At 52.8% G+C, this 27,396-nt stretch overlaps 1 protein-coding gene across 7 annotated transcripts in view; it reads right to left on the bottom strand.

Annotated features, from left to right (window-relative positions):
• Positions 1–300: 300 nt before the first annotated feature.
• Positions 301–27,396, bottom strand: part of USP20 (ubiquitin specific peptidase 20) — a 32,687-nt gene continuing 5,591 nt past the window's right edge. For 3 of the 7 annotated variants that reach the window (XM_053282458.1, XM_053282460.1, XM_053282463.1), the window contains exons 2-25: positions 26,505–26,602; positions 25,122–25,175; positions 24,024–24,086; positions 23,343–23,474; positions 22,776–22,872; positions 21,642–21,711; positions 20,396–20,509; positions 19,511–19,589; positions 18,038–18,470; positions 16,920–17,057; positions 16,246–16,394; positions 15,131–15,303; positions 14,003–14,097; positions 13,591–13,624; positions 13,188–13,233; positions 12,017–12,197; positions 11,517–11,643; positions 11,197–11,366; positions 9,841–9,922; positions 8,711–8,819; positions 7,183–7,285; positions 5,585–5,656; positions 4,717–4,903; positions 301–2,693 (exon numbers count right to left, since the gene is read on the bottom strand). In XM_053282458.1, coding sequence (XP_053138433.1) covers positions 4,743–4,903; positions 5,585–5,656; positions 7,183–7,285; positions 8,711–8,819; positions 9,841–9,922; positions 11,197–11,366; positions 11,517–11,643; positions 12,017–12,197; positions 13,188–13,233; positions 13,591–13,624; positions 14,003–14,097; positions 15,131–15,303; positions 16,246–16,394; positions 16,920–17,057; positions 18,038–18,470; positions 19,511–19,589; positions 20,396–20,509; positions 21,642–21,711; positions 22,776–22,872; positions 23,343–23,474; positions 24,024–24,086; positions 25,122–25,175; positions 26,505–26,602 — 2,780 coding nt within the window. In that variant the 3' untranslated portion in view covers positions 301–2,693; positions 4,717–4,742. Of the gene's footprint in view, positions 2,694–4,716; positions 4,904–5,584; positions 5,657–7,182; positions 7,286–8,710; positions 8,820–9,840; positions 9,923–11,196; positions 11,367–11,516; positions 11,644–12,016; positions 12,198–13,187; positions 13,234–13,590; positions 13,625–14,002; positions 14,098–15,130; positions 15,304–16,245; positions 16,395–16,919; positions 17,058–18,037; positions 18,471–19,510; positions 19,590–20,395; positions 20,510–21,641; positions 21,712–22,775; positions 22,873–23,342; positions 23,475–24,023; positions 24,087–25,121; positions 25,176–26,504; positions 26,607–27,396 lie in introns of all 7 variants that reach the window. The other 4 variants (XR_008312803.1, XR_008312804.1, XM_053282459.1 and 1 more) reach the window with 4 other exon arrangements.

The following is a 27,396-nucleotide window of genomic DNA, read 5'->3' as shown; positions in this document are numbered from 1 at the left end:
GAATTTTTAAAAAGAAGTTTATATGTATTAAAACAACTCTTTAAATCTAAAGACGGTGGTACATTTTTATGATGGGAGAAAAGATCTGGCCCCCGTCTTATTGTCAGGAAAGGCAAAGTGCAGCTCGTAGAACCTCTCTGTCCTATCCCCCAATCCCACCGGAAACTGGTTAGCTCAGTGGGCAAGCAACTGCTCTCTGCACATGCTCAGAGGTAACCCGTTATATCTTCATTCGAGTCCCACGGCATTACACAGACTGCTCACACACACGGACCTAGACAGAGATGCCACACGGACGTGTTCTTGGATGCAAGCAGGTTTTATTGGTGCACGGTCTTCGCACAGACGGAGGTACTGAAGCACGGGCGTTACCCACAGTCTGAGCGCTTTGTCCCTCCAAGCACACATGGGGGGGCAGAGGGCCGGCAGAAGTGGCCCCGGAGGCTGCAGGGCAGACAGGAAGCCCCGGCCCGTGTCGGGTTTCAAGAGATACGGGGCTGATCCGGCACGTTGGCGGACAGAGCCGGGTCCAGCACAGAGACGCAGAGGAACATCTACGGCAGGGGTGCATTTGCGTTTCTTAAAGAAGAACTGATTGCGAGCAGACACGTTGCAGAAATGTCCCTTCCTCCTCCCACCCACCCCCGTCTGTTCCCTAACCCAGTGTTTCTCAACCTTTTTGGAGTCCAGGACCGCTAAATTCTTTGTGCAGAGTTTCAAGGACTGCTACATTCTTCATGCACAGTTTCCCGGACCAGCAGAACTTGCATCTCTGGGCAGTTTACAATTAAAATAGTATAAGCATTAAAATCATTAAATTTGGACTCTTTTGCAAACAGGGAATATTAGGGGTTCTCAACCTTGGGTCCCCAGATGTTGGTGGACTTAAACTCCCATGACCCCCAACCATAATGGTATTTGGCGTCAAAGGGTGGATGGGTGGAAAGGTGACTGGGTGGAAAGGGGCAGTGGGTCAATGGGGCAGTGGGTCAATGGGGCAGTGGGTCAAAGGGGCAGTGGGTCAAAGGGGCAGTGGGTCAAAGGGGCAGTGGGTCAAAGGGGCAGTGGGTCAAAGGGGCAGTGGGTCAAAGGGGCAATGGGTCAAAGGGGCAATGGGTCAAAGGGGCAATGGGTCAAAGGGGCAAAGGCAAGGAGGACAAGCAGGAGAGAGGGCAAACAGGGCAAGTAGCTGAGGGGACCTGGGGCTGGGCAGGGGGCAATGGGGAGTCATGTGAGGTGTCTCTGGGGGTCCCCCAGGCAACCGCCTCCCCTTGCCTAATAGTAGTTCCGCCCCTGCCTTAGGATCACTTCATTCCAGTGCCATTCATCCAAGGACCCTTTTGCAGGAATGCACAGAATGGCATCTTGCCTCTCCCCCGCACCATGCTGCCTCCCTCAGCCCTCCTTGGTACTTGTGCTTGCTCCCCCTCCCCCAAGGAATGTCCACCTCTGGGAGGGGTGAGTCTGCCAGGCACATGGGAGTACAAGTCCTCCCCTGCTGTTAACAACTACAACTCCCAGCATCCCCAGCAGCAATGGCCTTAGGCTGGGGATGATGGGAGTTGTAGTCAACCCATCTGTGGGGCCCTGGTACGAGGCATTTCCCCTGGGCATGGGGTAGTCACCCGTACCGACTCGAGCGGGAAAGGTCCAGTGTTGGGGTTGACCCAATCCCGAATTGGGGCATTTCAGTCCGCGTGGGCTCCTGAAAGACGAGCAACCCCCAAACGTCCCTTGCCCTGGAATGCTTCCCATGTTTTTGGTTGAGTGCGACTGCAGACGCTCCGGGGGGTGACCCAGCTCTGCTTCTGGGGCAGAGCTTTGGGGGAGTGCGGCAGCCTTGCGAGGAATTCATTCAGTGGACGTGTTTTCTCCAGAAGAGGGAGACGGGCAGCAGTGGGTCAGGGAGAGCTGCGTGGGGAAGGTGAGAGTCGGCAGGAACAAGGGTTACGCTACGGATAAAACAACACACACATAATTCATGGGATCGGGCCCGTGTTGTGAAAGCTGTTTCCCATCAGATCAGTGGGGTGGGGGAGAGATATCCTCCACTTGTGCAACAGAAACTGTGACGTCCGAGGCGCTGACCGCCTCGGGGTGAGCCCAGACACACCCCTCTCTCACTGGCTCGTCAGCGTTTTCCCAACGTCCTTTGTGTCTGGCCCCGGAGGGGGGGGGGTGGCGGGCTGCTACATCAGCTACGGGAAGGGCAGAAATCCAAGAGGAGGGTGCCGGCGCCCAAGGAGTGCACAGAACCGCCGCTTCCACCGGCCCCGAGGGCCACTCACGGGATGGCGCAGGTGGGAAGCCAGCGCAAAGCGGGAAATCGGATTCCTTCGAGAAGACGCGGAGTGCAACCCGGACCTACCAGCAGGAGCACATGAGTCGTGGCCTTGGCCAAGTTGCCCTCTCTCTCTCACCTGTGAGAGAGACTGGAGAATGCGGAGACCAGACGGGTTTGCAGGGGACTCGCTCTCCTGGCGGCTGTGAGGGTGTGGTGACAAGGTCCAGTGGGCTTTGGCCGGCTGCGAAGGAACCCCGGCTTCTAAGCAGCAGTGTTACTCACTGTGGGCAGCACAAGGAACTTGCTGCCGTTACGGACGCCCGAGTTCCAAAACACAAAAGGAGAGTCCAGTCTCACTCCGGAGGTGCAGAAGGTCCATTCTCCACGGGAAGCCAGGGCCCAGCCCAACCTGGGGAGAGCACAGAGGTCAAGGCCAGGGTTAGGCTTCGGCCGGGCACATGAAGACCAGGAGACCACAAGGATCTTCAGGGTTCCAGAGCACAGTCTAACAGGAAGGGTTCCGGCTCTCCTGCCGATGCTGGGTCACAATTCCCCGTGTTGCTGACTACTGGCCGCTGAGGCGGGGAATGATGGGAGTTGTAGTCCAGAAACAGCTGGGAGGCCCATAGTGGCACAGCCCTGGCCTAAGGGCAGATGATAAGGGCCGCTTGCGGGAGCTAAGCAGGTCTTGGTGTGGTCAAGCCTGGGTGCGAAACCCTTTGCGGAGGGGGCCGGAGCTCTGCGGTGGAGCATCTGCTGGACATGCAGAAGGTCCCGGGCTCAATCCCTGGCAGTATCTCGAGGAAGAGCTGGGAAAGACTCCGCCCAGAAACCTCGGAGAGGCGCTGCCAGTCAGCGTTGACAATACTGAGTGAGGCAGACCAAGGGCGGCTTGCCTTCTATCGAATCAGACCTTTGGGTTTGTCTAGCTCCATATTGTCAACACTGACTGGCAGCAGCTCTCCAAGGCTTCAAGCAAGAGTCTTTCCCAGCCCTACCTGGAGATGCTGCCAAGGAATGAACCTGGCCAGGACCTTCTGCATGCAAGCAGATGCTCTGCCACAGACCTCTGGCCCCATCCCCTAAGGGGAAGATCTTATAATGCTCACATGAAGTCTCCCATCCCAAAGCAAACCAAGGTAGACCCTGTTTTGCAAAGGGGGCAGTTCATGCTCGCTACCCCAAGACCAGCAATCCCCTCTAGGAAATCGAGGCGTGGCAGCCGTCTTCACTGTAAACCACTCTAGAATTTAAGAGCCCTCATCTAACACAGCTTAATTGCTGGGGGCAAAGTAACTGGGATAACTACCTCCTTGACATTCTGTGGCCTGTTCACACAACCGTTCAGATCTAGGATTAGTGCGAGTGCATGAACCAACATCGAGGTGGGAATCTCGGATTCATCTTGGGCCAGAAACCTCCTTGGCATTGGTTCAAACAATCGAGCTAATGCTGGTAACCCACATTAAACCTAGATTCGAATGGCTGTGTGAACGAGGCCTCCCTTTTATTATTTATATAGTATATAATACACTCATGTACATGACTTGAGAACTTGGCTCATGAAATGGCTTAAAACTGGGGTTCTCAGCCTTGGACGTTGTTGGGACTACAACTCCTATCATTCCCAGCCAGAATGGCCAAAGGCCGCAGGGGTGTTGGGAACTGTAGTCCAAGAACACCTTTGGAGCCAGGTTTGAGGACCACTGACCTAAAATCTGGCCGCCAGCACCAAGCTCTGCCTCTATTTCAGGCGGTCCATCTATAAGCTTTGTAATTAGAAAAACGTGCCGCTAATAGAGTAGCCACAGAGTAATCACAGAGCAGCAACATGAGCCAATAATAGAAACTTGTTAATAATACATCAGAAGAACAACACAGAACCTGATCCTACAGTTCCCTCTGACATCCTATAGATGCCGCTCATTTTGGTCCAGCAGGAAGAAAGGAGGACACCAGCTCCTTTGCTGCACGGATGCTCTCCCCACTCCAACCTCTTGGTGTGGGGCCCAGCTAACTAAAACTGACTGAGTGTAAAGCAATGGACTTTTCTCAACCCAATCCAGGGGTTAAACAGGCCCCTCGATTTATTGGGCACATTTCCACACTGCCCCATATACTCTGGGCGGTTTGCAATTTAAATCCCGGTCAAACTCAGGCCCCCAGATGATGCTGGACTACAACTCCCACCACCCCGTGCAACTGTGGCAGGGGGTGATGGGAGTTGGGGGTGCGACATCATCATCTGGTGGTCCCAGGTCTGAGAACCCCTGACTAATCAGATGTCTAAGCCGAGGTGGCAGAGCTGGAAAGGGGCTCTCTCTGTCTTCTCGAGAGAGCCACGGCCGGCTGGACCAGTCGTCTGAAGGAGGCCACTGGCTTCTAAACCTTGTCCTGGGTCTCCCAGATGCACAGACCCCTTTGCATCGTACCTTCCCCGCGTGGTCCACTGCCTCCCTCAGGCGTCTCGCGTCTCCGCCTCGATCTTCTGCTCTCCGTGCAAATTCTCCATCTCCGGCACCGGGGCCACATTCTGCCGGATGGCGATCTCTGGACCCCCGCCGTAGAGGGTGCTCAAGTAGATCCATGTCTCTTCGGAGATCTGCCCATAATCGGCCCCTGTGCAGAAGAGAGGGTTACGGTCTCCGGTGCGACAATCGCTTCGGGCGTCACCATTTCCAGGTGCCTTATCCAGATATTGATTCTGGGCAGCAACAGCAAAACAGGATTCGCTGTCAGGTACTTTCTGGCCCGGAGCAGGGTCTAAGGGCACACACCATGCCGAAGCTCAGCAGGTCTTGGTGAGGCCACTGCCTCGAAGGGAGACCCATTTATGCCCACTTTGGGGCTGGGGCGGTAGTAAAGCAACCGGAAGGTCCCTGGTCCGATCCGTGGCAGCATCTCCAGGTAGGGCTGGGGAAGACTCCTATCCTACCTGAAACCCTGGAGAGCCGCTGCCAGTCAGTGCTGGCAATACTGAGCTAGATGGACCAAGGGTCTGACTCTGTATAAGGCAGCTTCCAATGTTTATACGAAGGGGGCCTTCACTCAGCGGTATAACATCTGCTTGGCATGCAGAAGGTCCCAGGTTCAATCCCTGGCAGCGTCTCCAGATACGGCTGGGAAAGATTCCTGCCTTGAAGAGCTGCTGCCAGTCAGTGTTGACAACGCTGAGCTAGATGAACCAAGGGTCTGACTCTGTATAAGGCAGCTTCCCGTGTCCACCCAAATCCTTGCTAGGCACAAGAGTTGGGCGCGGGGAGTGAGAGCTGGCTTCTGGGGTCCCACGAGCAGCCTTACCCTGCTTCACTTGGAGGTGACCACTTCCTTTGGCCATGGCGATCCTGCTGTTGTCGATCGGTCCGGGCGGCTCTGCAGGGTCAGAAAAAGGAGGCTCAGGAACGGCACTCAAGCGCACACACAGACACACAAACTCACACACCCTGCTTCCCCGTCAGATGTCCAGTGCCTCTTTGTTGCGGTCAGGGGGAGAAATCCATTCTTAAACAGGGTTTCCCTTTAAGCTCCAGACTGAGCAAGTCAGATACAATTCTGATTCTCCTGGGTTGGTTATCGGGCCCCATTTCTTCTCTTCAAAGTCAGCCCTTCATTCGCTCGAAAGCAAAAGATCAGAGCAAAAGCCTATTTCTTATGCTAGGACAACCCCACCCCACCCCCGCCACACCCCGTGCTAACTTAGCACAGTGCGTTAGGAAGACGGCTGTATTTTGCCAATGAATGGGTCACAAGGAAGCAGGTTTAGGCTCGACATTGGGAAGAATTCCCAGACTGCCAGAGCTGCTTGCCAGTGGAACAGCCCGCCTCATGCAGTGGCAGATTCTCCTTCGCTGGAGAGGTTTTCAAAACTGAGGCTGGACTCGGTATAAGGCAGCTTCCTATGTAAGCTGGTCCTGACAGCACTTTATGGGATGGGGTTGTTGCTATGGGATGGGGCCAGTGATCGAGAATCTGCCTTACGTGCAGAAGGTCCCAAGTCCCACCCTGAGATCTGCAGATAGGGCCAGTGTTCCCTCTAACAGGGACACCCTGATGTTGTTGACTACAACTCCCAGAATCCCCAAGCAGCTGGGGATTCTGGGAGTTGTAGTCAACCACATCTGGGAATCCCTGTTAGATTCTCTCCCACTGGATAGGGCTGGAAGAGACTCCTGCCTGAAACCTTGGGCTCCTCCTAGGCATCTGGTGGGCCACTGTATGAAACAGGATGCTGGACCCGATAGGCCTTGGGCCTCATCCAGCAAGGCTGTTCTTATGTTCTTAGAGTAGTGGTGCTGCCAGTCAGTGCAGACAATCCTGGGTGGACCAATGGTCTGACTCTGTATATGGCAGCTGCCTTTGTTCCTATGTAGTATCCAAGCATAGAATCTTGCTCTCAAACATGCATAGCACTTTTTTTTGCTGCTTACAAGTATTTACCTGAAAGGAAGAGGACTCTGGATTTAAAACAATCCTGATTTCAAACATCAAAGAACTTGGGGGGGAAATCTAGTCTTCAATTCAGGTAAATACAGGATACTTGACTGTACCTTGATTAACAGTCAGGCTACTGCTCACTCCCCACCCTGATTTTAAAAAAACAAAAACATAAAACCAGAACTAAGTTACTCCCTCGCTTGGGGTCTGCTGCTAACTGGCCCCTGCTCACTGAGCAAAGAGGCGCCTTTTTTAAAGTGGCAATTCTCTTTATTGAGCAGGGGGAGAGCACCTGGCCCTATCCGTCCCCAGCACAGCGCCCCTCTTGAGGCTGTTGCTGGCATCTGCCTTCTGTTTCTTTTTCAGATTGGGAGCCCTTTGGGGGACAGGGAGCCATCTCGCTTTCTTTTATTAATTTCTCTGCATAAATTGCCTTGGGAACTTTGGCCGGAAAGCGGTCTTACCGTTGTCTTTGCCTTTGACGAAGGCCTCCCATTCACGGAACCACTGCATGCTTATGCAGTAGATGACCCCAGGAGACTCCTCGGCTTGGAAGGCCTTGTTCAGCTGCGGGGGCAAGGGGGTTACTGGGGGTTATTGAAGGCAAAGCACCCCCACCCTGCTGTAGATGGAATCGACTGGTCCTCTGTTGCTCCTGAGAACCAATGGGGTGGACTAGAAGATCTCCAAGGGCCCTTCCAAAAGGCAAGGATTGTCACCCTGTGACTTTCGTGGCCTGGGCCCTCTTCTTCCGCACACCCCCACCCCACCCCCCAAGCGCACAGATCTTTATGCAGTCCCTTGGGATGGTGAGGAAGCATTTGCTTAATCCAGAAATGCTCTCCAGGGTGGTGCTGTTTCTATAGGCCAGGGGCTTCTCCATTTGGGCTCTACAGACCAGATCCGGGGGGCGGGGGGGCTGGGAAATCTTTGCTGCACTGGATTTAATTTGCTTCCTCGGACACTAAAACAAAGATCTTGAAATCTGCCCCCCGACGCACACGCTTAATTTTTATCGGAGCCTTAGGAAAACAGGAATAGGATTCTTCAATCCTTGTCTTCTTGGTTCCATGTAATATTCTAATTTTCTGGGATTGTGGATTTGGGGTTTTCATGAGCTGTACGCCATGATCATCAAAATTATAACAAATTAAGGCTTGACTTATCTTGCTTTGCATGTAATGCGTCTGTCTCATATATCAGTTTCACCTTTTAATTGCATTACTGAAATTAATGGACTTTTGCACGATATTCTAATTTTCCGAGTTTCACCTGTATTTATGTGAAGATGAAGATGTAAATCAGGTGGGGGTCCATGAGTATACTTGAGGAACTGGGAGGGGGCCCGTAAGTCTCTGTAGGAGGATTGCGGCGGGGGGAGGGGGGTCGTCCCCTTGTCTAAAAGGCTTAAGACAAATCCATGGAGGACAGGCCTATCAATGGCTACTAGTCTGGTGGCTCTAGGCCACCTCCAGTCTCAGAAGCACCTCGGAATACCAGTTTCAGGAGAGCAACAGCAAGAGAGAGGGGCTGGGTGCCCTCCTCACCTCTTGCCTGTGGGCCTCCCAGAGGCATCTGCTGTGGGCCACTGTGGGAAGTGGGACGTTGGACTCGAGAGAGGCCTTAGCCCTGATCCAGCAGGGCTCTTTTTAGGTAAGATGCCTCTGAATCCCAGTTGCAAGGGAGCAGCAGCAGGAGAGAGGGCATGCACACACCTCTTGCCTGTGGGCTTCTCGGAGGCATCTGATTGGCCAGTGTGCGAAACAGGATGCTGGACTAGATGGGCCTCCTTGGGCCCGATCCATCTGGGCTCTTCTTACGTTCTTAACCACTGCCGAAGTATGAAACCTGTGTCAAGGGTCTCAAGAAGACCCAAGGGTCAGTTCTGAGTCAGCCCTGGGCTAGATGGGTCATTGGGCCGATTCGGGGCAGGGGAGCTCCATCGAGGCCAGCCCCTGCCTGCATTCCCTCCACCCCAGCCACTGCCAGTACCTTAATGAAGGTGTCGATCTCGATCCTCCGCCTCTTGGCCAGGGCTTCGATCTCCACCTGGCACACTGAACACACATAGAGGTGGTTGACAGCCGGGCCGCCTCCAAACCTGAGCACAGACAGAAAGCGGATGGTGAAGCCACATGGCGGTGCGGGGAGGAGATGGCACCGTGTGGCTAGGAGGGACCACATCTCCGGAGCTATGCGCACCCAAGAAATCAAGTTGCATTCCCCTGAAAACGAAAGAAGTGTGCTCTGTTGGCAGAACCCGTTCTCCGGCTTCTCGCTGTGGAAGGGCAGCTGTGCAGAGCCGCGGACCTTTATCGCCCACACGTTATTCCAGCCCATTTGGGGGCTTTGCCCCCACAAGTGCTTTCAAGCTTCTCACTACAGCTATTCACCATGGTTTTAATTTTTTGAATTTGCATCTTAATCTGTGTTGCTTTACTGCGAACTGCCCAGAACATGAGTTTGGGGCGGTATAGGAATATGTTTAAAGAAATAAAATAAAATGAACCATGAGGTCTAGAAACTTGATTTCCCACCAAAATCAAATCCCAGGCTCTGCAGAACGCTGAACTGTGCAGCTAACAAAAATGGCTGGGGTTGCAAGCTGCCCTATGGCTGCATAGAACATGTGCAGAGTGCAGAAATAAGGCATGCCCCATTAAATAACCCTGGAGAGTCACCCCCAACAGTCTTGGCCTTGCATGTGACTGTCACCTTTGGAGTGTAAAAAGGGATCCAGGCTTCATTCGTTTAGTCTAGACCAGGGGCTCTCAAACTTCAGTGTCAGACTACAATTCCCAACATTCTCTACCACAATAGTGGCAGGGGATGATGGGAGATACAGTCCGTCATCTGCAGAACCAAGTTTGAAAACTCGGCCAAGCACAGCAAAAAGTGGCGGAGTCCACATTTTAGCCGCAGGAGCGCCTTCTCCCACAGAGCCAAGATCTGCTCCAGAGGTCCGTCTCCTGGTGCTCCTATCTTCGGAGGTTAAGTGGTCAGCTGCAGGGTTGAGGGCCTTGAGGCTGTGCGTGACTGAGCGGGACAGAAATTCTAGAAACAGGCTCACCCGTGCAAACCCGGGTCTAAGCCCTGTAGAGCACGTTTGCTCGCCTGCTTACCTGTTGTACAGGTACTCCCAGACGTTCTGGGGAAGGATCACCACGAGATCATCGATGTAGTGGTATTTGTTTGGAGGGATTCCTGCGGGGAAACCAAGGGCAGAAACAGAATTAGAATGGAGTGCCCTCCAGACAGGCAGATGTGGGGATGTGGGGTTACAATAAGGCTCCTGTAGGATAGGCATCCGCAAACTTGAATCCCCAGATGCAGTTGGACTCCGGTATCTGGTGGGCCACTGTGTGAAACAGGATGCTGGACTAGATGGGCCTCCTTGGGCCTGATCCAGCAGGGCTCTTATGTTCTTAGGACTTCAGCATTCCCAGCCACACTGGGGCTGCTGGGAGTTGTAGTCCAACCACATCTGGGGACCCAAGTTTGAGAACCCCTTGTCCTAGGAGGAAAATATACCTGCCATTAGAGAGACCGGGGCCTTCCACTAGACACCGAGCTCTCCAATTAAAAAAAACCAACCATTTCCTGAACCAAGGGGCACAGTGGTCTTAAGCTGGCAAATCATTCACCAAGGAAGAGGGGCGCAGCGGAGAGAAGCTGGCAATAAAAGGAGCTGAGGAGTGAGGCATCTGCAACATTTCAGGGTGCCCTGCCTTTGAGAGAGGGTGGCTCCTCCCATCCCAATCCCCTGCTCAGTCTAGACTATCGAGACACACGATTCCGAGCATCCACCTGGCGGGACAAAAGCCTGAGCAGAAACTCTTACAGGAGCACATAAGAGCACTCCCCAACCCTTGAAACCACTGCCAAGTTCAAAGGTTTCACTAGGAGCAGTGCGAGACCTTTCAGTCCCCAGAGCCGGATCGGACAGAAGGGTCCAATTCGGCTGCCGACACAGCACAAGCAAGTGAAGTAATCTCTGGAGGACATTCCTGCCCATTTTCATTTCCATCCCTCTGACAGCGTCCATATGATTTTATAGAGGCTTCTGTGTTTTTAAAGCCTTTTAGAACACAATTGCAAATTTGGGTACCGAGGACCCAATCGTCAGGACAATTAAAGCACGAGAACACATGGAAAGCTGAAAGCATTACAATGCCAACCCCTCTTTTCCATTTCTAGGGGTGCAGACCAGTGTTCTCTCTAACAGGGATTCCCAGATGTTGTGGACTACAACTCCCAGAATCCCCAGCTGCACTGGCTTTTGCTTGGGGATTCTGGGAGTTGTAGTCAACAACCTCTGGGAATCCCTGTGAGAGGGAACACCAGTGCAGACCTTGTCAAAACCCACAATGAGCATTTGACCCCCCAAGATGGTCCCGACGACCCCAGGCGGGTCATGGGAGTAAATGGCATTCCCAACGGCGACATCCCCGATCGAGGCAGCCGGCCTTCCTCCTCACCTCCGTGGGAGCACAGGAAGGTGTGGTTGGTGATGGGGCCCGGCTCGGCGAAGGTGTTGAACTTGTTGAGCCACTCGCGAGAGATGTAGAACTGGAGTAGGCCGGGCTCCTTCATGGTGGCCAGGGAGACCACCTTCTGCCGTTCCCGCATGGCCTCCTCGCTGCTCTTCCTGGAGGAAAGGTTGAAAGAAGACAACAGCAACACTGTGAGTGTGGGAAGCTGGGCAGCCGTGTGGGGCCAGCATCTTCATCCAGGAACACCGCAGGCCCCAGTGGATCCACGCCCCCGCCCCCCCCCCCCCCCCCGAAAAACCCTTCACCTGTAGAACAAGACGTAGGCCTCTGCGTTCTGCACCACGGTCTCATGGACCTCTGTGACGTACTGGTCATCAAATTCGTACCATTGGCCGTTGATCACGTTCTGGCAGTAGGCGATGTAATGCCCACCTTGAGGGGATGGGGGGGGGAACACACACCAGGCTAGTCTTAATGTCCAAGAGAAGCAGAGAGAGAGGGTGTGTGAGAAAGTGGGGAGAGAGAGTCCCGACAGGGGTGTCTCGTGGGGAGCACCAGAGAACCAAAGCCTTGTTAGACATAATCCACAGGGGCACATTATGGAACTACAAGGGATGGGGTGGGATTACTCCAGAGCCTTGCCTTAAGAAACAGCACTGAGTGTGGAAAGGCATTAAGCTCCTGCTGGAAGCAGGAGGGGGAAACTGGACGCAACTGCTCTCTCTCTTCCAACCCACCACCCAGCCACAGACTCCCAGGAGACTCCTGATCTTTGCCCAGAAACGGGAGGAGGAGAGAGACTTACTGCCCGCCGTGCCATGGTGGCAGATGACCGACAGGAGGTCGTAGCTGGTGATCTGGGAGACGCTCTCCTTGGCCAGGAAAGGCCGCAGGTCCAGCCCTTCCAAGGGGAAGGAGACGTGGCTGTTGATTTTGAAGGAGTACATCACCTCGTGCCTGAACCGCTTCAAATGGATACATAAGATCTAGGAAGAGAGAAGGCGGCAGAGCTCCAAAAAGGGTCCCGCAGGTGTGGCGGTTCCGTTTTGCTAAGGCCTTGGGTCACAAGGGGATGTTGGAATACAACTCCCATCATCCCCCGTGCCACCGTGGTTTTGCGGATGATGGGAGTGGTAGTCCAACAACATTGGGGACCCAAGGTTGGGAACCCCTGTTCTGGACAATGTTAGGATGAATGCTGCTTTGGGAGATGGTAGGCTCGTTTTCTGCTCGCGTGTGAGTGACAAACCCGCTCGGAGGTGCTGGCCAGGATCATGTGCTAGGGATGTGCGATTCATTTCGAATCAAACTGGGTTCGATTTGAAACAGCCCAGTTCGGCCAGTCTGAGCTCGAACCGGACTGGCCCTCCAAAAAGGCGGGCCAGTCAGGGCCAGCGCTGAACTGGTTCAGCCCAGTTCAGGATGCTTGCAAAGGGGAATCCAGTAAAGATTCCCATATACAAGAATCAGTGGGATCCCTAAGTCGGCGTGCCTAAGCGCATGCCAAACCGGGCGGAACCATTTCAACCTGGTTCTAGGGCATGAATCGAACCGCAGGCTGGTTCTAAACGAACCAGCTCACAGGCCGGGTGGTTTGGTTGAACTGAACTGCCTGGAGGGGGTTCCGTGCACCCCCCTATTGTGTGCTAAGCACCAACCGGTTCAGAAGGATTTAGGTCCTTCCTCTTTAAAGACCCCGGGTACATCTGCTGGACAGAGCCCCCCAACACAGCTGCGGCTTCGCCCAGGATCACAGATTGCGCCTCCAACCTTAGTTTTAACTCACACAAGATCAGCAAACAGGGGTGGGCACAACTTCTGAATTAGGATTGTGAGAACCAGCCGAGCATTTGTCCGAGAAGCCAAATAAAAACAGAGATCTGCTCCTTGAATGGAAATCGGAGTTTGCTGTCCAGGATCAACCATCAGCAGTTAACTTCTGATGACCGACAGAATCGTAAACTCTTTTTACTTACTTCAGGGAGCCGGAGAACTTTGCAGTACTTGACTCCATTCCGTAACCTGGAGAAGGAGAGAGAATACAACTTGCCACTTGCATAATGGATTTGAACTCGGGTCTCCCCGGTCCTAGTCCAGCACTCTAACCACTACACCACGCTGGCTCTTAATCCCAGTTGCAGGGGAACAACAGCAGGAGAGAAGGCATGCCTAAATCTCCTGGTTGTGTGGCTTCCCAGAGGCATCTGGTGGGCCACTGTGTCAAACAGGATGCTGGACTAGATGGGCTTCCTGGGGCCTGATCCAGCAGGGCTGTCCTTATCCACGCCAGACAGCTAGGAGAGGCAATGGGAAGAAGGAAACCGGTCCCAGAGAGAGAGAGAGGTTTGCAGGGAGGGAGGGCGGAAAGTGCGGACTTACTTCTTACAGCGCTCACAGCTGTACATGTTGTCGCCTGCAGAGAAAGGGAAAGGAAAGCATTCAGTGTGGTCAAGAGAAAGGAGACCCAGCTGCTTACCCCATTGCCGTTGCAACCGAGTGGCTAAGAAATACATTGCGGCCGGGGATGCTGGGAGTTGTAGTCCTGCTCTGTAGTCCTGGGGATGCTGGGAGTTGTAGTTCTGAGCTTGCCGACCAGAAAGCCCCGCCCCCACCTGGAATCTTATCTCAGCCACAAACTCTTTCGGTGGCCTCGGGCAAGTGGCGACCTGCCGCCTGCAGATTTGGGGCGGCGGTTCCTATAATCCCCAATTACTGGCCATTGTTGCCGGGGATGATGGGCGTTGTAGTCCTGCAGCCCTGCTTTAAGGCCCCCTGCGCCCTGCAAATGCACCTTTCAACTCGTCGGCAGCAAAGAAGGCAGCGAGGCAGTCCTCCAGGGTGACCATGGGGCCCCAAAACCAGCTGGGGATACAGGATACCACAAACCTAGCGGAGGAAGGGGGGGCGCGTTAATCAAGACCGACTTGCTCTGGAGGCAAACATCCCACCCACCCCCCGACACTGTCCTTGCAGGCTGTATCCTTCCATCCGGAGAAAACCCGGAAGATCACCGAGGGACGGCACTCAACAGTACTGGGGGGAAAGCCTTGGAATCTAGGGCTTTAAATATATTTTGCAAGAAGAGGTTTCTTCACTCCTAAAACATCTGGGGGCAAAATATCAAGCAGCTCATTGAAGGCCAACTTATACAATGGAATACGATGGATGTTTATATACCGCTTTTCAACAAGAGTTCCCCAAAGCGGTTTACAAAGATATAAATAAAGAAAGAAAGAAAGATGGCTCCCTGTCCGAAAAGGGCTCCCAATCTAAAAAAGAAACACACGATAGACACCAGCAACAGACACTGGAGAGATGCTGTGCTGGGGATGGAGAGGGGATGGATTATGTTTCTTTTAAGATTGTGAGCCCTTTGGGGACAGGGTGCCATCTTATTTATTTATGTATTTATTATCTCTTTGAGAACTTTGGTTGAAGAGCGGTATATAAATATTTGTAGTAGCAGTAGTATCGGCAGATTGGAGCAGCCAGAAATGACTGCGGAAGTCCTTTCCGGCCGCCATTTTGTTTTCGGGAGAGATCGGGATCATTGTGACCAAAAAGTTTTTTAAAAAGGCCGGAAATAGCGAACTTTCGCTTCTAAAAACCAAATTCCGACACTTTGGGGGGCATTGCTGGAACGCGGGGAACCTGTGGAGCATGGTAGGGCACTTTTGGTTGCTGCTGCTGCTCTCTTTAGGGCTGCTTTCAGCCGTATTTGAGGCATCCGAGAGCCACGGCCCCAATGCCTCGGTATTTGCATTTTCCGTATCGGCGACACTCACTGAGAACGGAACCCCCGCGAATAGCGAACTCCTCCTGTATAGAAATATCGCCGTCCCCACCAATCTTTCCCCCACTTTCCTCCTGAACTGATTCCAGGGCACTGTGCCCCTTTGAAGAGGGCCTCAATGCTCACCTCCGGATGTACTCCATGATGAAGGCGATCCAGCCCTGCGAGGCGTAGTTGTCTCCGCATGCTCCCGTCTTGGCCGGCACGTTTTGGTAAATGGCCGAGTGGAGCTTGGCCAAGTCCTCCTTCCCCGGGATGGGGAGCGAGAGGTCCTGGAACGTCTCCACAGTGGTGGACACCTGCAGGGCACCGCAGAAGAAGAGAGCCTTAAGGCCGGGTGCTTCATTGTAAGGCCCGGGGGAGGCCCCCAACAATTGGTGCAGCCCCCCCACTCATTGTTTATTGGACCTGTGGGAAGCTTCAGCCAAAGCCGAATCCTCTGCACAATGCAACAGATGGGCAGGACATTTAGGACTGGCAAGAAATTTAGGACTGGGCCAAGAGTCAGGGACCCTTGGTCCAGCCAGCTCAGGATTGCCTACACAAGCTGGCAGCGGCTTCTCCAAGGCTGCAGGCAGGAGTCTCTCCCAGTCCTGTCTTGGAGATGCTACCAGGGAGGGGACTTGGAACCGTCTGCCTGCAAGCATGCAGGTGCTTTCCCCAGAGAGGCCCCAAATATATTAGGAACATAGGAAGCTGCCTTTTACTGAGTCAGACCACTGGTCCGTCTAGCTCAGGACGGTCTACCCAGACTGGCAGCAACTTCTGCAAGATTGCAGGCAGGCGTCTCTCTCAGCCCTGTCTTAGAGATGCCAGAGAGGGAACTGGGAAGTTTCTGCAGGCAAGCATGCAGGCGTTCTTCCATTGAGCTATGACCCCATCCCCTACAGGGAAGATCTCCCAGTGCTCACACACGTAGTCTCCCATCCAAATGCAAACCAGGGTGGACCCTGCTTAGCCAAGGGGAATGTTCATGTCTGCTACCACAAAGACCAGGTCCGGGGATGGTGGGAGTGGCAGTCCGAAACCCGCTGGAAGGCTGCAGCTTGATACCCCTGATGGGGGGAGGAAAAGCCCTCTGACCCAGCTGCTGTTTAATGGACCAGCACTGTCAGTCCCGCCACCCCACAGATGACCAAACATCGTTAGATGGAGAGTATAAGGCAGCGGAAAGCATGCAAAGTGAAGGCCGCCTCCCCAGAAGAGCGGGGAGGGGGGGCTCGAGAGCACGGGCGTCTTGCCGTTTTCACGGGAGCAGCAGCAGAAAGCAAACGCACTCGGTCACAGGTGAGGCACTGCACGAGGCTGAGGATGGAGCCGTCAAAGATGTCCGAGATGACGCTGCGGTAGCGGACCTCCTTCTTCTTCTTGCCGGAGGCCAGCATCTGGGCTGAGGAAGGAGATTTCAAAAGGAGACACAAAACACAAACACACACACACACACACAAGACCCCGATCGCCTTGCCCTCAGCCAGATCAGAACACATGTGGCGGCCACTGCAAAAAATGGACACACACTCGGGCCATTTAGCTCGTCCACCCCAGATGCGCCCCCTTCTCAGAACACTGTGTGCCGGTGGAACAACTTGTCACAAGAAACGCAGGGCTACTGCCAGAAACAGCTGTCCCATCCATGTTCCCTGTCTGTGCCCCCCGCCCTGGCCAAGTGCACTGAATATCAGCCTGTCCTACCCTGAATAAAAGACAACTCTGAATTCAAGGCGAGCCCCTTAATGACCCGGACCTGAGGCTGAGAGAGTAGTGGCTTGCCAGAGGCCCTCTAGTGAGTTCAAGGAGAGAGATTCCAACGTAAGGGTTTCCCGATGCACAGCTCAGCCTCTTCACCCCTACGCTACGCAATCAAGAGGTGGATCGAGAGCACCCATTGCCAGCGTTAGGAGGCCTCCAAGCTTACCCTTTTTCAGGACGTAAGAAGGCCCCAGCCTCACGGGACTTGACCGCGGAGGGCTGCTCGACAGCTTGGCGTGCACATCCTGGTGAACCGGGCTGCAGGGCCGCGAAGAGCAGCGTGTGTACGCATCGTTGTCCGGCTCTGTGCAGGGAAGGGGACGGGTTGCTTGTCAAATCTAGGCCCTGAAAGCATCCTCGGGCAAAACAAGTTTCCTATGGACACCAGACAAGCTACCTATTGCATTGCTTTCCCTCGACTGACTCCATAGGAAGCTGCCTTCGACTGAGTCGGACAATCGGTCCATCTCGCTCAGTATTTACTTATTTAAAATATTGATACCCCGCTGCTCCAGGGTGGCTCACAACAAAACATAAAATGTAAATAGATTTGTATTTACATTCGATACAACGTAAATACATTCGATACCAACGTATTTGTCTCAACGACACAAAAACACATTTGCAAATACATTTGATACAATACATCAAAAATATCTGCAAAAATACATTTGCAAATACATCTGATGTAAAAGAAAACGAATAAAATTAACCAAAATTAAAACTTCAAATTAACCAAATTAACTAACAAATCAGGAATAGCTTCACTGACTGGCAGCGACTTCTTCCAAGGTTGCAGGGTCTGCCCTGGTTTGCATTTGAATGGGAGACGACATGTGAGCACTGTAAGATATTCCCCTCAGGGGGTGGGGCCACTGGGAAGAGCAGAAGGTTCCAAATTCCCTCCCCGGCATATCCAAGATACTGCTGAGAGAGACTCCTGCCTGCAACCCTGGAGAAGACGCTGCCAACCTGTGTTGACAATGCTAAGCTAGATGGACCAATGGTCTGACTCGGTATATGGCAGCTTCCTGTTCCTATACTGCTAGAGATGTGAAGGCCTGGTCTGACTCGGTAGAAGGCAGACGCCAATGTCCCTTCACAGGAACTCTTGAGGAGACCACTTTCAGCTGAGAATTGTGAGAACCCTCCTCGAAGAACAAGGCACTTTGTGGGGAGGGGGATTTATGACAGCTCAAGCTGTACCGAACCAGCAGAAGTCTGCATCGTAGACAGACGTAGGGCAGTGGTTCCGACAGCATTGTTTCGAAACAGCATGCCTACCTGGGGCCCGAGAGGGGCTGGCAGGACGAGGCGTGGGTGGCGAGACGGCCTCCGGAGAAGCCCTGCCGTCCACGGGCATCACGGAGGTATCCACGTCGGCGTCCTCGTCCACTTGCTCCGAGTTGCTCCGCCGGTGGCTGCACGAGAACTTCCGGTCCTTCATCCTCTCCTTCTCCGAGATCCCCCTGCCGGCCTCGTCCTGGATCAGCAGCTCGGCCTCCCCCGGGGAGCCTCCCGTCTTGGCCTGCCCGTCCCCTTCGCCGCGGTCGCTGCTCGAGTCGCAGGAGAGGAACTCGTCCTCCGAGGGGCTGCGGTCGCCCTCCCGCTTGTCGTCCGTGTCGCTCGAGTCCGAGTCCCGGGTCTCGGCCGCGATGGGCTCCTTCAGCTCTTCGTGAAGCTGGTCCATCAGGCAGCGTAGGAATTCTTGCGTGTCCTGGGGGAAGGAGAGGGAAGCCCAACATGGGTGACCGCTAGGGGAATAGATCCCCCTTGGCAAGCTCACTCACTGCCCCGATAGCTATCTCATGCAGAATCCGTGCTAACTGGGCAAAGAGGCACCTTTGAACGTGGTGATTCTCTTTATTGAGCAGGGGGAGAGTAACTGGCCCGATCCACCCCCAGCACAGGACCTCCAGTGACTGTTGCTGGGGTCTATCTTATGTTTCTTTTTAGATTGTGAGCCCTTTGGGGACAGGGAGCTATCTTATTTGTTATTTCTCTGTGTAATAACAAACAAATGGCCCTGAGCCATTTTTGGAAAGGCGGGATAGAAATCGAATCAATCATCATCATCTGTTCTTCCTAAGGGGACAAGAGTTACTAAAGAACAGCCCTGCTGGATCGGGCCCAAGGCCTATCTAGTCCAGCATCCTGTTTCCCACAGTGGCCCACCAGATGCCTCTGGGAAGCCCACAGGCAAGAGGTGAGGGCATGCCCTCTCTCTTGCTCTTGCTCCCCTGCAACTGGTATTTAGAGGCATCTCACCTCTGAGGCTGGAGGTGACCTATTGCCCTCAGACTAGTAGCAATTAGATAGTTAATTAGATAGACCATAAATTTATCTAGGAACATAGGAAGCTGCCATATACGGAGTCCATCTAGCTCAGTATTGTCGGCACAGACTGGCAGCCTCTCCTCCAAGGTTCCAAGTTCCCTCCCTGGCAGCCTCTCCAAGATAGGGCAGAGAGCTGCTTGCCACTTTAGAGAAGCCGCTACCAGTCTGGGTAGACAATATACTGAGCGTGATGGACCAAGGGTCTGACTCCGTAGACGGCAGCTTCCTCCGTTCCACAAGCTTCTGGAGTTCACCTCATGAGAGAGGAGGGAGAGTTACTGGACAGGGCAAGGAGAGCAGCCGGAGGAGACTGCAAGGAAGCGGTTGTTTTTAACCCTGCAAAGCCCTGGAGGAGGGTATCATTTGGTGGCTGCAACAGGAAGTGGAAGCAAAGGAGGTGGCCTCGGTGGGCCGGCTCACCTGCTGTGCGTAGCCTCGGAACATGGGGTTGACCAGCTTGATTCCGTGGGATAGGCTGCTCGGGACCACGTAGCTGGGGCTGGAGAGGAGAGAAGGCCACAGGCAGGCCCCCGGTCAGAGCCGGGTCCAGAGACAGGCAGAAGCCAGGCGGCTCAGGCTGGAAACCGGCAGCACGGCCTGAGGGCGGTGATCCTAGGCCGGCAAAGTACTGTGCAGAGTGCAATTCCGATTCGTCAGCCAAGCGCCCCTCTGCCATGCCTCCAGCCGAAACCCACCCCCCCAGCATTTGATCTTTCTTAATGAGGATTTCTGCTGGACTTTGAGAGCGGTTAGTCACTTTGAGGAACCCATTGTTGGCTTTAAAAAGAAATCAATCCCGGAACACGTAATCAATCATATAAGCCAGGGGGTTGCAAACGTGGGGCCCTAGATGTTGGACTACAACTCCCATCATCCGCCACCACAATCACCTTCCCAACCCTAGATCCCCAGAGGCTGTTGGACTACAAATCCCATTATCCCGCTATCCACAAGCACCTTCCCAACCCTAGATCCCCAGAGGCTGTTGGACTACAAATCCCATCATCCGCCGCCACAATCACCTTCCCAACCCTAGATCCCCAGAGGATGCTGGACTACAACATCCTCTATCAACTATCCCCAGAGGCTGTTGGGCCACAAATCCCACCATCCCCAGCCACAATCACTCTCCTAAACCATCTCCAGAAGATGTTAAGACTATAACACCTATCATCCCCAGCCACAGTGGCTCACCCATTTTTCTTTATATGTGAAGGCAGGCAGAGGATCAACCTGAAGAGCCTCCAAGGCAAAAGTAACCCCCCTGCCTTTTTTTAGAGAGACCCACTCTGTGAGACGACCTACCGTTTCTTGTGCCACACTTCGGAAATCAGCTTCTGGTAGCTTTTGCAGAGGGCCGGCTTCTTGTCTGTGCGCACGAGCCCTCCACATTCCAGGAAGAACTGGGTGAGCGGCGGGCTGAAAACAGAGACAGGACCAAGGGCAAAAGAAAAAGAAGAAGAAAAATTGCCCTTAGGGTTCTGCTCAGGCCCAGAGAATGGGGGATCAAGAGGGGAGTCTTTATCCCTCGGTAGGAGCATTGAAACCTAGCGGGTTGTTTCACACCATCCTAATTAGGGCGGGAGGCATCCCCTGCCTGAATTCAGGAGCCCGTCGGCTGATCGACTGCAAGTAAAGAGCAGAGCAGGACAGACAGCAAGGGATCATCTGCCAAGCAGCAGCAGGGCCGGAGGGCTCCATCCGGTATGCTCTCTAATTTTTTCCCATCTGTGTGCAGAATGAGTCTTGTTCAGGGCGGCAGGATCAAGGCAGTGTGTGCGCACCCGCATTCAGAGTGGGGCCTTCCTGAGTCCACCTGAGCGGGATCTAAAATGAACTGAGCGGACATCCAAAAAACGCGCGAGTGCACACGGACTTAGAGGGAACACTGACTTCACCCTACCCAGCAGTCGGACCCGGGTCTTGAACAAGGCAGGGCAGAAAGCCCTCTGACCCAGGTGCTGCTTAGCAGACGGTCACTTCCTCTACCTCCTGCTCCGACCTGGCTTTTTATTCACAGGGGATCGGAAAACAAGAGTGTGCCCTGCCGAGAGAGCGGGGAGAGCTGGTCTTGTGGGAGCAAGCATGGATGGTCCCCTTTGCTAAGCAGGGTCCGCCCTGGCTTGCATCTGGATGGGAGACTAGATGTGTGAGCACTGTCAGACATTCCCCTTAAGGGATGGGGCCACTTTGAGAAGAGCATCTTTATGCGTGCATGCAGAAGGTTCCAAGTTCCCTCCCTGGCAGCATCTCCAAGATAGGACTGAGAGAGACTCCTGCCTGCAACCTTGGAGAAGCCGCTGCCAATCTGTATAGATGATACTGAGCTAGATGGACCAAGGGTCTGACTACCGAGTCAGACCCCTGGTCCATCTAGCTCAGGATTGTCTACCCAGACTGGCAGCGGCTTCTCCAAGGTCAAAGCAGCTTCCTGTGCTAAACCCCTTCCTTGTGCTGCACCCCAAGCTGGTCAGATTCTTACCGATTACTCTCAAAGGCGGGGGGGCGCGGTGGCAGGGTCTCTTTACTCTGCACCAGCCCTACTACCTACCAGTTCGAGAGGGCTTGAAGGGCAGCGTTCATGTAACAGGAGTTCCCAAGGTTTTTCATTCCGGTAAGGCCTAGAGAAAGAGGCACAAAACGGGGGAGAAGTGGGATTTTGCTGGTCATTCTCATTTCAGCCAGGGCTACCCTGCTTGGGTAGAGGGAAGAGCCAGCGTGGTGTAGTGGTGAGAGTGCTGGACTAGGACCGAGGAGACCCGAGTTCAAATCCCCGTTCAGCCATGAGACTTGCTGGGTGACTCTGGGCCAGCCACTTCTCTCTCAGCCTAACCTACTTCACAGGGTTGCTGTGAGGAGAGACCTAAGTATGTAGTACACTGCTCTGGGCTCCTTGGAGGAAGAGCGGGATATAAAATTTAATACTAATACTAATACTAATACTAATAATAAAGGAAGGGTACTGAGGTCACTAAAATGGGCACTCACTGAGGTCACTGGCTGAATTGTCCCCTTTGCTAAGCAGGGTCCACCTTGGTTGCATTTGAATGGGAGACTCCATGGGAGCACTGTAAGAGATTCCCCTTAGGGGATGGAGCCGCTCTGGGAAGAGCATCTGCATGCTTGCATGCAGAAGGTTTCAAGTTCCCTCCTGGTGCCTGTCTGTGTAGATAATACTGAGCTAGATTGACCAAAGGTCTGATGCAGCTGCCTATGGCCCTATGTAAAGACCTTGCCCTATAAAGGTGGAATATAGATATATAAAATAACATAAATTAAAATGAAACACTCAGAACCCAAACCAGGGGCACTGTGGTGATTCTCTTTATTGAGCAGGGGGAGAGTAACTGGCCCTCTCCACCCCCGGCACAGGACCTCCAGTGACTGTTGCTGGTGTCCGTCTTATGTTTCGTTTTAGAATGTGAGCCCTTTGGGGACAGGGAGCCATCTTATTTATTTATTTATTTATTTCTTATTTCTCTGTGTAAACCACCCTGAGCTATTTTTGGAAGGGCGGTATAGAAATCGAAATAAATAAGTAAGTGAATGAATGTATGAATGAATGAATGAATGAATGAATGAATGAATAAAATAAAATAAAAGTTAGCTCTTTGCACAGAGCGCTTCTGCCCCAAATGTCGCTTTGCTCAGCCCCCCAAAAGGCCCCTGACCCCAACAGGATTACCTCGTGGTTTCAGGTCGTCATCTTCGGATTCCGACTCCCCTTCATCGGCCACGGCAATCGGGACGGCTTTCAGAGGATGGGCGGGCGGAGGGGAATCCTGGAAGGGAAGGCGGGGGCATTAACACCAAAGGCCAGTCTGCTTTGCAGCAAGCTGGGAGGCGCCGAGGAGACACCGAGCCCGTTCATACACACAGCCATTTTGAGGGTGGGTGGGAGCCCCGGTGAAAGGTTACCCTGGGTGCAACACCTGAGCCTCACCTTAGCTGGGCTCCGCAGACTTTTTGCAAATGCTCTATTGCTGAACTCGGCACCTGCAAGCACCACCCCTTTCATGGAAAGTCCTCCGAGGGTGCGTATGCCCTCCCAGTAGGGATGTGCATGGAACCAGCCAGGCCGCTTCGGTTCCGGGATCAGCCGAACCCGGTCCAGCTCGGTTCGACCCTTGAGCCGGGCCGAACCTGTTCACGGACTGGCTTGGATAGACTTGTAAAGCTGTGATTCTCACAAAGGGCACCATCGGGCAAGCAATGCATCTGAAGGCCCCAGTTCCGTCACAAAACCACCCACCTGATCCGAGAACTTGGAGGGCGGGGCAGGAGCGTGGGCGGCCAGCCGCTGGTTCAGGAACACCTCCTTCTCGCAGGCGTAGCACCACACGCGGAACGTCGTCAGGTTCACCGTCAGGTTGTGCTTTTTAGCCTAACATGGTGAAAGAAAGAATACACGTGGGGCGCTACGATTGCCATCAGCATGGGTGGCCGTTATGGGTTTCTTACACAGGAAGCTGCCTTTTACCGAGTCAGACCCTTGGTAATGGGAGATATTGGCCACCGGGGATATTGGGGGGATATTGGCCACTGTGGCTGGGGTTTTTTGGATTTGCCGAAGTTGAGCAGGCCTGTTCTAAAGTCAATGGTTGTAAGGTTCTTTTAACTGCTGCTTTTAGTACACTTTTCATCTTTGTTTTTTACTCAGTAGCTTTTATTTTTCTTGCCTTATCCATACAGGTCTGGCACTGCATCTGTTTTCACTGAAAAAGCCTAGGCATTTTCTAAATAAATGTTGCAGGACCTTGACTGTATTTCTCTATTTCCAAGGCAAGATGGATGGGAGAGAGGAGTGTTCAAAGCTCAGTGTTTTGGGGCGACAGTTCAGTTCTAAGGAAGGCGCTCCCTCTATCGCTCTCGCGCTCGCTCTCTCACACACACACTCACACTCCTACCTGCCTTTGTGATAAAGATCTCTCACCTGGGCATGCAGGGTGCTGTGATCTGCAAAGGATTCCCCACAGCCGACATAAGGACAAGCTACCTAAAGAGAAAGACAGAGACAAGAGACACAGATGCAGGCATGTGGTGCTGGAGAGCGAGCGAGAGAAGAAACCTAGGACAATGAGAGGTGGTCCACCCACAACTCCCGCGCCCCCCAAAGGGGAAAGTCTGTTCAGTTTGTTACAATCAATGATCAAATGCATAGTCCAAACTAGGGATGTACAGGGTCGAACCGAACCCCACCCACCCCGGTTCTGTCCAGACCGGAACCAAACCCCACGATTTTATATACCTATAAATAAATCAGCCCATTCATAGGGCTTCCTGTAGGCCGCAGGGGGGTCCGCCAAGGTTCCCTATCCCTCCACTGGCCTCTCATATCACCACCGCGGCCCGAATTTAATCAGTTTACTGGCCCGTTTGGGCCTCCGTAAATTGGCACAGCGGCCATTTTGGAGGCCGCTGCGCATGCGCAAATGGCCTCTGCAAGGCCTGGCATGGCCCAGGACGTCGCAGAGACCATTTGTGCATGCACAGTGGCCATTTCCACCCCCCACCCCCGGCAGCCATTAAAATTAAAAAAAATAATAATAATTGGCGGAACCCCCCACCCCCGAACTGGGCGGGGGAGGTCGGAGGGGTGCTGGAACAAACTGGTCCGGTTTTATGCACACCCCTAGCCCAAACCCAGATAAAAGGATCCTTGAAAGTGAATAACGATACAGGTGTGTGTACACACACACACACTCTACAATCAAATACAGAAAATTGAAAAGGGTGAAGCAAACTAAAAACCCGAATGAACCATTTCTAATACCCCATGTGCGGACCTTAATCGCAGCCGTACATAATTTGGCTACCAGATGCAGGACACTGGTTTATTTGTCAGAAAGAAAGAAATAGGTTTATATAAAACTCAAGAGTTATTTGGGAATCTAAAAACAAGAGGAGCACTGTAGCTAACACGCAAATCACGATAAAAGTCTGTTTAAAGCAGTTCAGTCCAGGGTCCAGATTCTAAAGAATGGCATAGCTCTCCCATACAGAAGCATATATTTTGAAGCAACTTCCTTACCTGAAGGCAGGCCCACAGATTTGGTCCGCCAGCCCCACAAGACTGGCATGTTCCCTGTGTGTGCCAGGAAAGAAAAAAAGTAATTACCAATGGCTCAGAATCCTCAGGGAGAGAGAGATGATTAGCTCAAAGCAATGTCTGGCTTCCTCTTTTACTTAATAGTAAGCTTTGGAACCGTAAGGAATTATCAACACTCGGCTTATGCCAATTTAAAAGTCATTCCCTCTCAAGAGAACTCGAGGAACTGTAGTTCTGTGAAAGGGGAGGGGTGAATTAGGGATCTGTTAAGAGAAATTCTCAGCACCCTCTACACACTACAATTCCCAAGAGTCTTTGGGAACCTTGCTGTTAACCTGGTACAATACTGACTATATATACTACGAGACTTTGGATATTTTATATACTGCTCTTCAACCAAAGTTCTCAAAGCGATGTACACCAAAAAATAAATAATACGTAAATAAGATGGTCGCCTGTCCCCAAACGGCTCACAATCTAAGAAGAAACATAAGGCAGACACCAGCAACAGCCACTGGAGGGATGCTGTGCTGGGGATGGAGAGGGCCAGTTACTCTCCCAATATAAAGAGAATTGCCACTTTTAAAAGGTGCCTCTTTGCTCAGTTAGCATCAACATCTGGAGACCCACGTTGAAGAAGCCCTGCTATAACTCATAACTCAAAAGATAAACTTAAAGGTGTAGGAAGAATCATAGATATTCTCAAATGAACAGTTAGGAACATAGGAAACTGCCATATAATGAGTCAGACCCTTGGTCCATCTAGCTCAGTATTGTCTTCACAGACTGGCAGCAGCTTCTCCAAGGTTGCAGGCAGGAATCTCTCTCAGCCCTATCTTGGAGAAACCAGGGAGGGAACTTGAAACCTTCTGCTCTTCCCAGAGCGGCTTCATCCCCTGAGGGGAAGATGTGCTCACACATCAAGTCTCCCATTCAGATGCAACCAGGGCAGACCCTGCTTAGCTATGGGGACAAGTCATGCTTGCTACCACAAGACCTTTGTTCAGTTAGCACTGGGAGAGACTCCTGCCTGCAACCTTGGAGAGCTGCTGCCAGTCAGTGAAGACAATACTGAGCTAGATGGACCAAGGGCCTGACTCAGTATATGGCAGCTTCCTATGCTCCTAATGGTAAAAATGGAGGGGGGGTGCGGAATGTATGTGGCTGTCTATGATAGGAAGTCAATTTACAGGTTTGTTGACTTTCCTCCTCACTTAAAAGAGTGAGCGTGTCCTATCGAGTCACAAGGAATATTTCCAGGCCTGGCCTAGAAATGTCACGGTGGCTTTGAGGAGGTTTGTCTTTGGTTTTTTTTTAGGGGTGGTGGTGTGTGTGTCGTGTGTCGCAAGTGAATCGTTGGCCTACCTTGGATTTCAGCAGCAGATCTTCCTTGGTGACTTCACCTATGGAATCCAGGTGAGGACAGATGTCTCGGGGGTCGCCCATCTTGCTCCTGGCCACACCTGCAAGGAGGGAGAGAGGTTTCAAGTTCCAGGGTAGGGTCTGAGACAGCTACCTTGCTGATGCTAAGCAGGGACGGGCCAGCGCTTGGATGTGAAAGGCTCTCCCTGCCTTTGAAAATGGTCCGGAAACTGCAGCTGGTACAAAGTAGGGCTGCAAGATTATTAACTGGGATTGGACATTTAGAGCATATGGCGCCAGGGCTTCGCCAGTTGCACCGGCTGCCAGTCTGTTTCCAGGCCCAATTCAAGATGCTGGTTTTAGCCTTTAAAGCCTGAGAGAGTGCCTTGCCCCATATGTCCCAACCCGGACCCCTCCTTTTGGGGGGCTGTTTTAAGTGTGTCGTGCGTTTTTATCTCATGTTTTAATGTTGTGTTGTAAGCCACCCAGAGAACAATTTGTTACGGGGTGCCTAACAAATAAAGATGATGATGATGATGACGACGTGCACTGCCTTGAGTTCCAGCACAGAAGGTGGGATTTAAATAAAATAAAGAACAGAGAGAGGAAGGGAGGGGAGGGGGATATCGTCCTGGTCGCTTGTTGAGAGGGATGATGGGAGTTGTAGTCCAACAGCAGCCGGGGAGCCTCCCGCTTGCCCCCCACCCCACCCCCTTGATATAACATCTGCAGGTCAGAACAGGAGAGCCTACTCTCCAGAGCTGATCCATTATGCAGAGGCGAGTGATGCAGCAGGGGGTGATGGGAGTTGTAGTCCAAAAGCAGCTGAGAAGCCTCCTGCTTGCCCCACTATGATCCCAATGGTAAAAATAGAAAAAGTATTTGACTGTCCATG

Source organism: Hemicordylus capensis, chromosome 17 (genome assembly GCF_027244095.1).
Source record: "Hemicordylus capensis ecotype Gifberg chromosome 17, rHemCap1.1.pri, whole genome shotgun sequence".
Classification (NCBI taxonomy): Eukaryota; Metazoa; Chordata; class Lepidosauria; order Squamata; family Cordylidae; genus Hemicordylus; species Hemicordylus capensis.
Note: the sequence above shows the minus strand (reverse complement) of the source record. Positions and strands in the feature narration are given on the sequence as shown.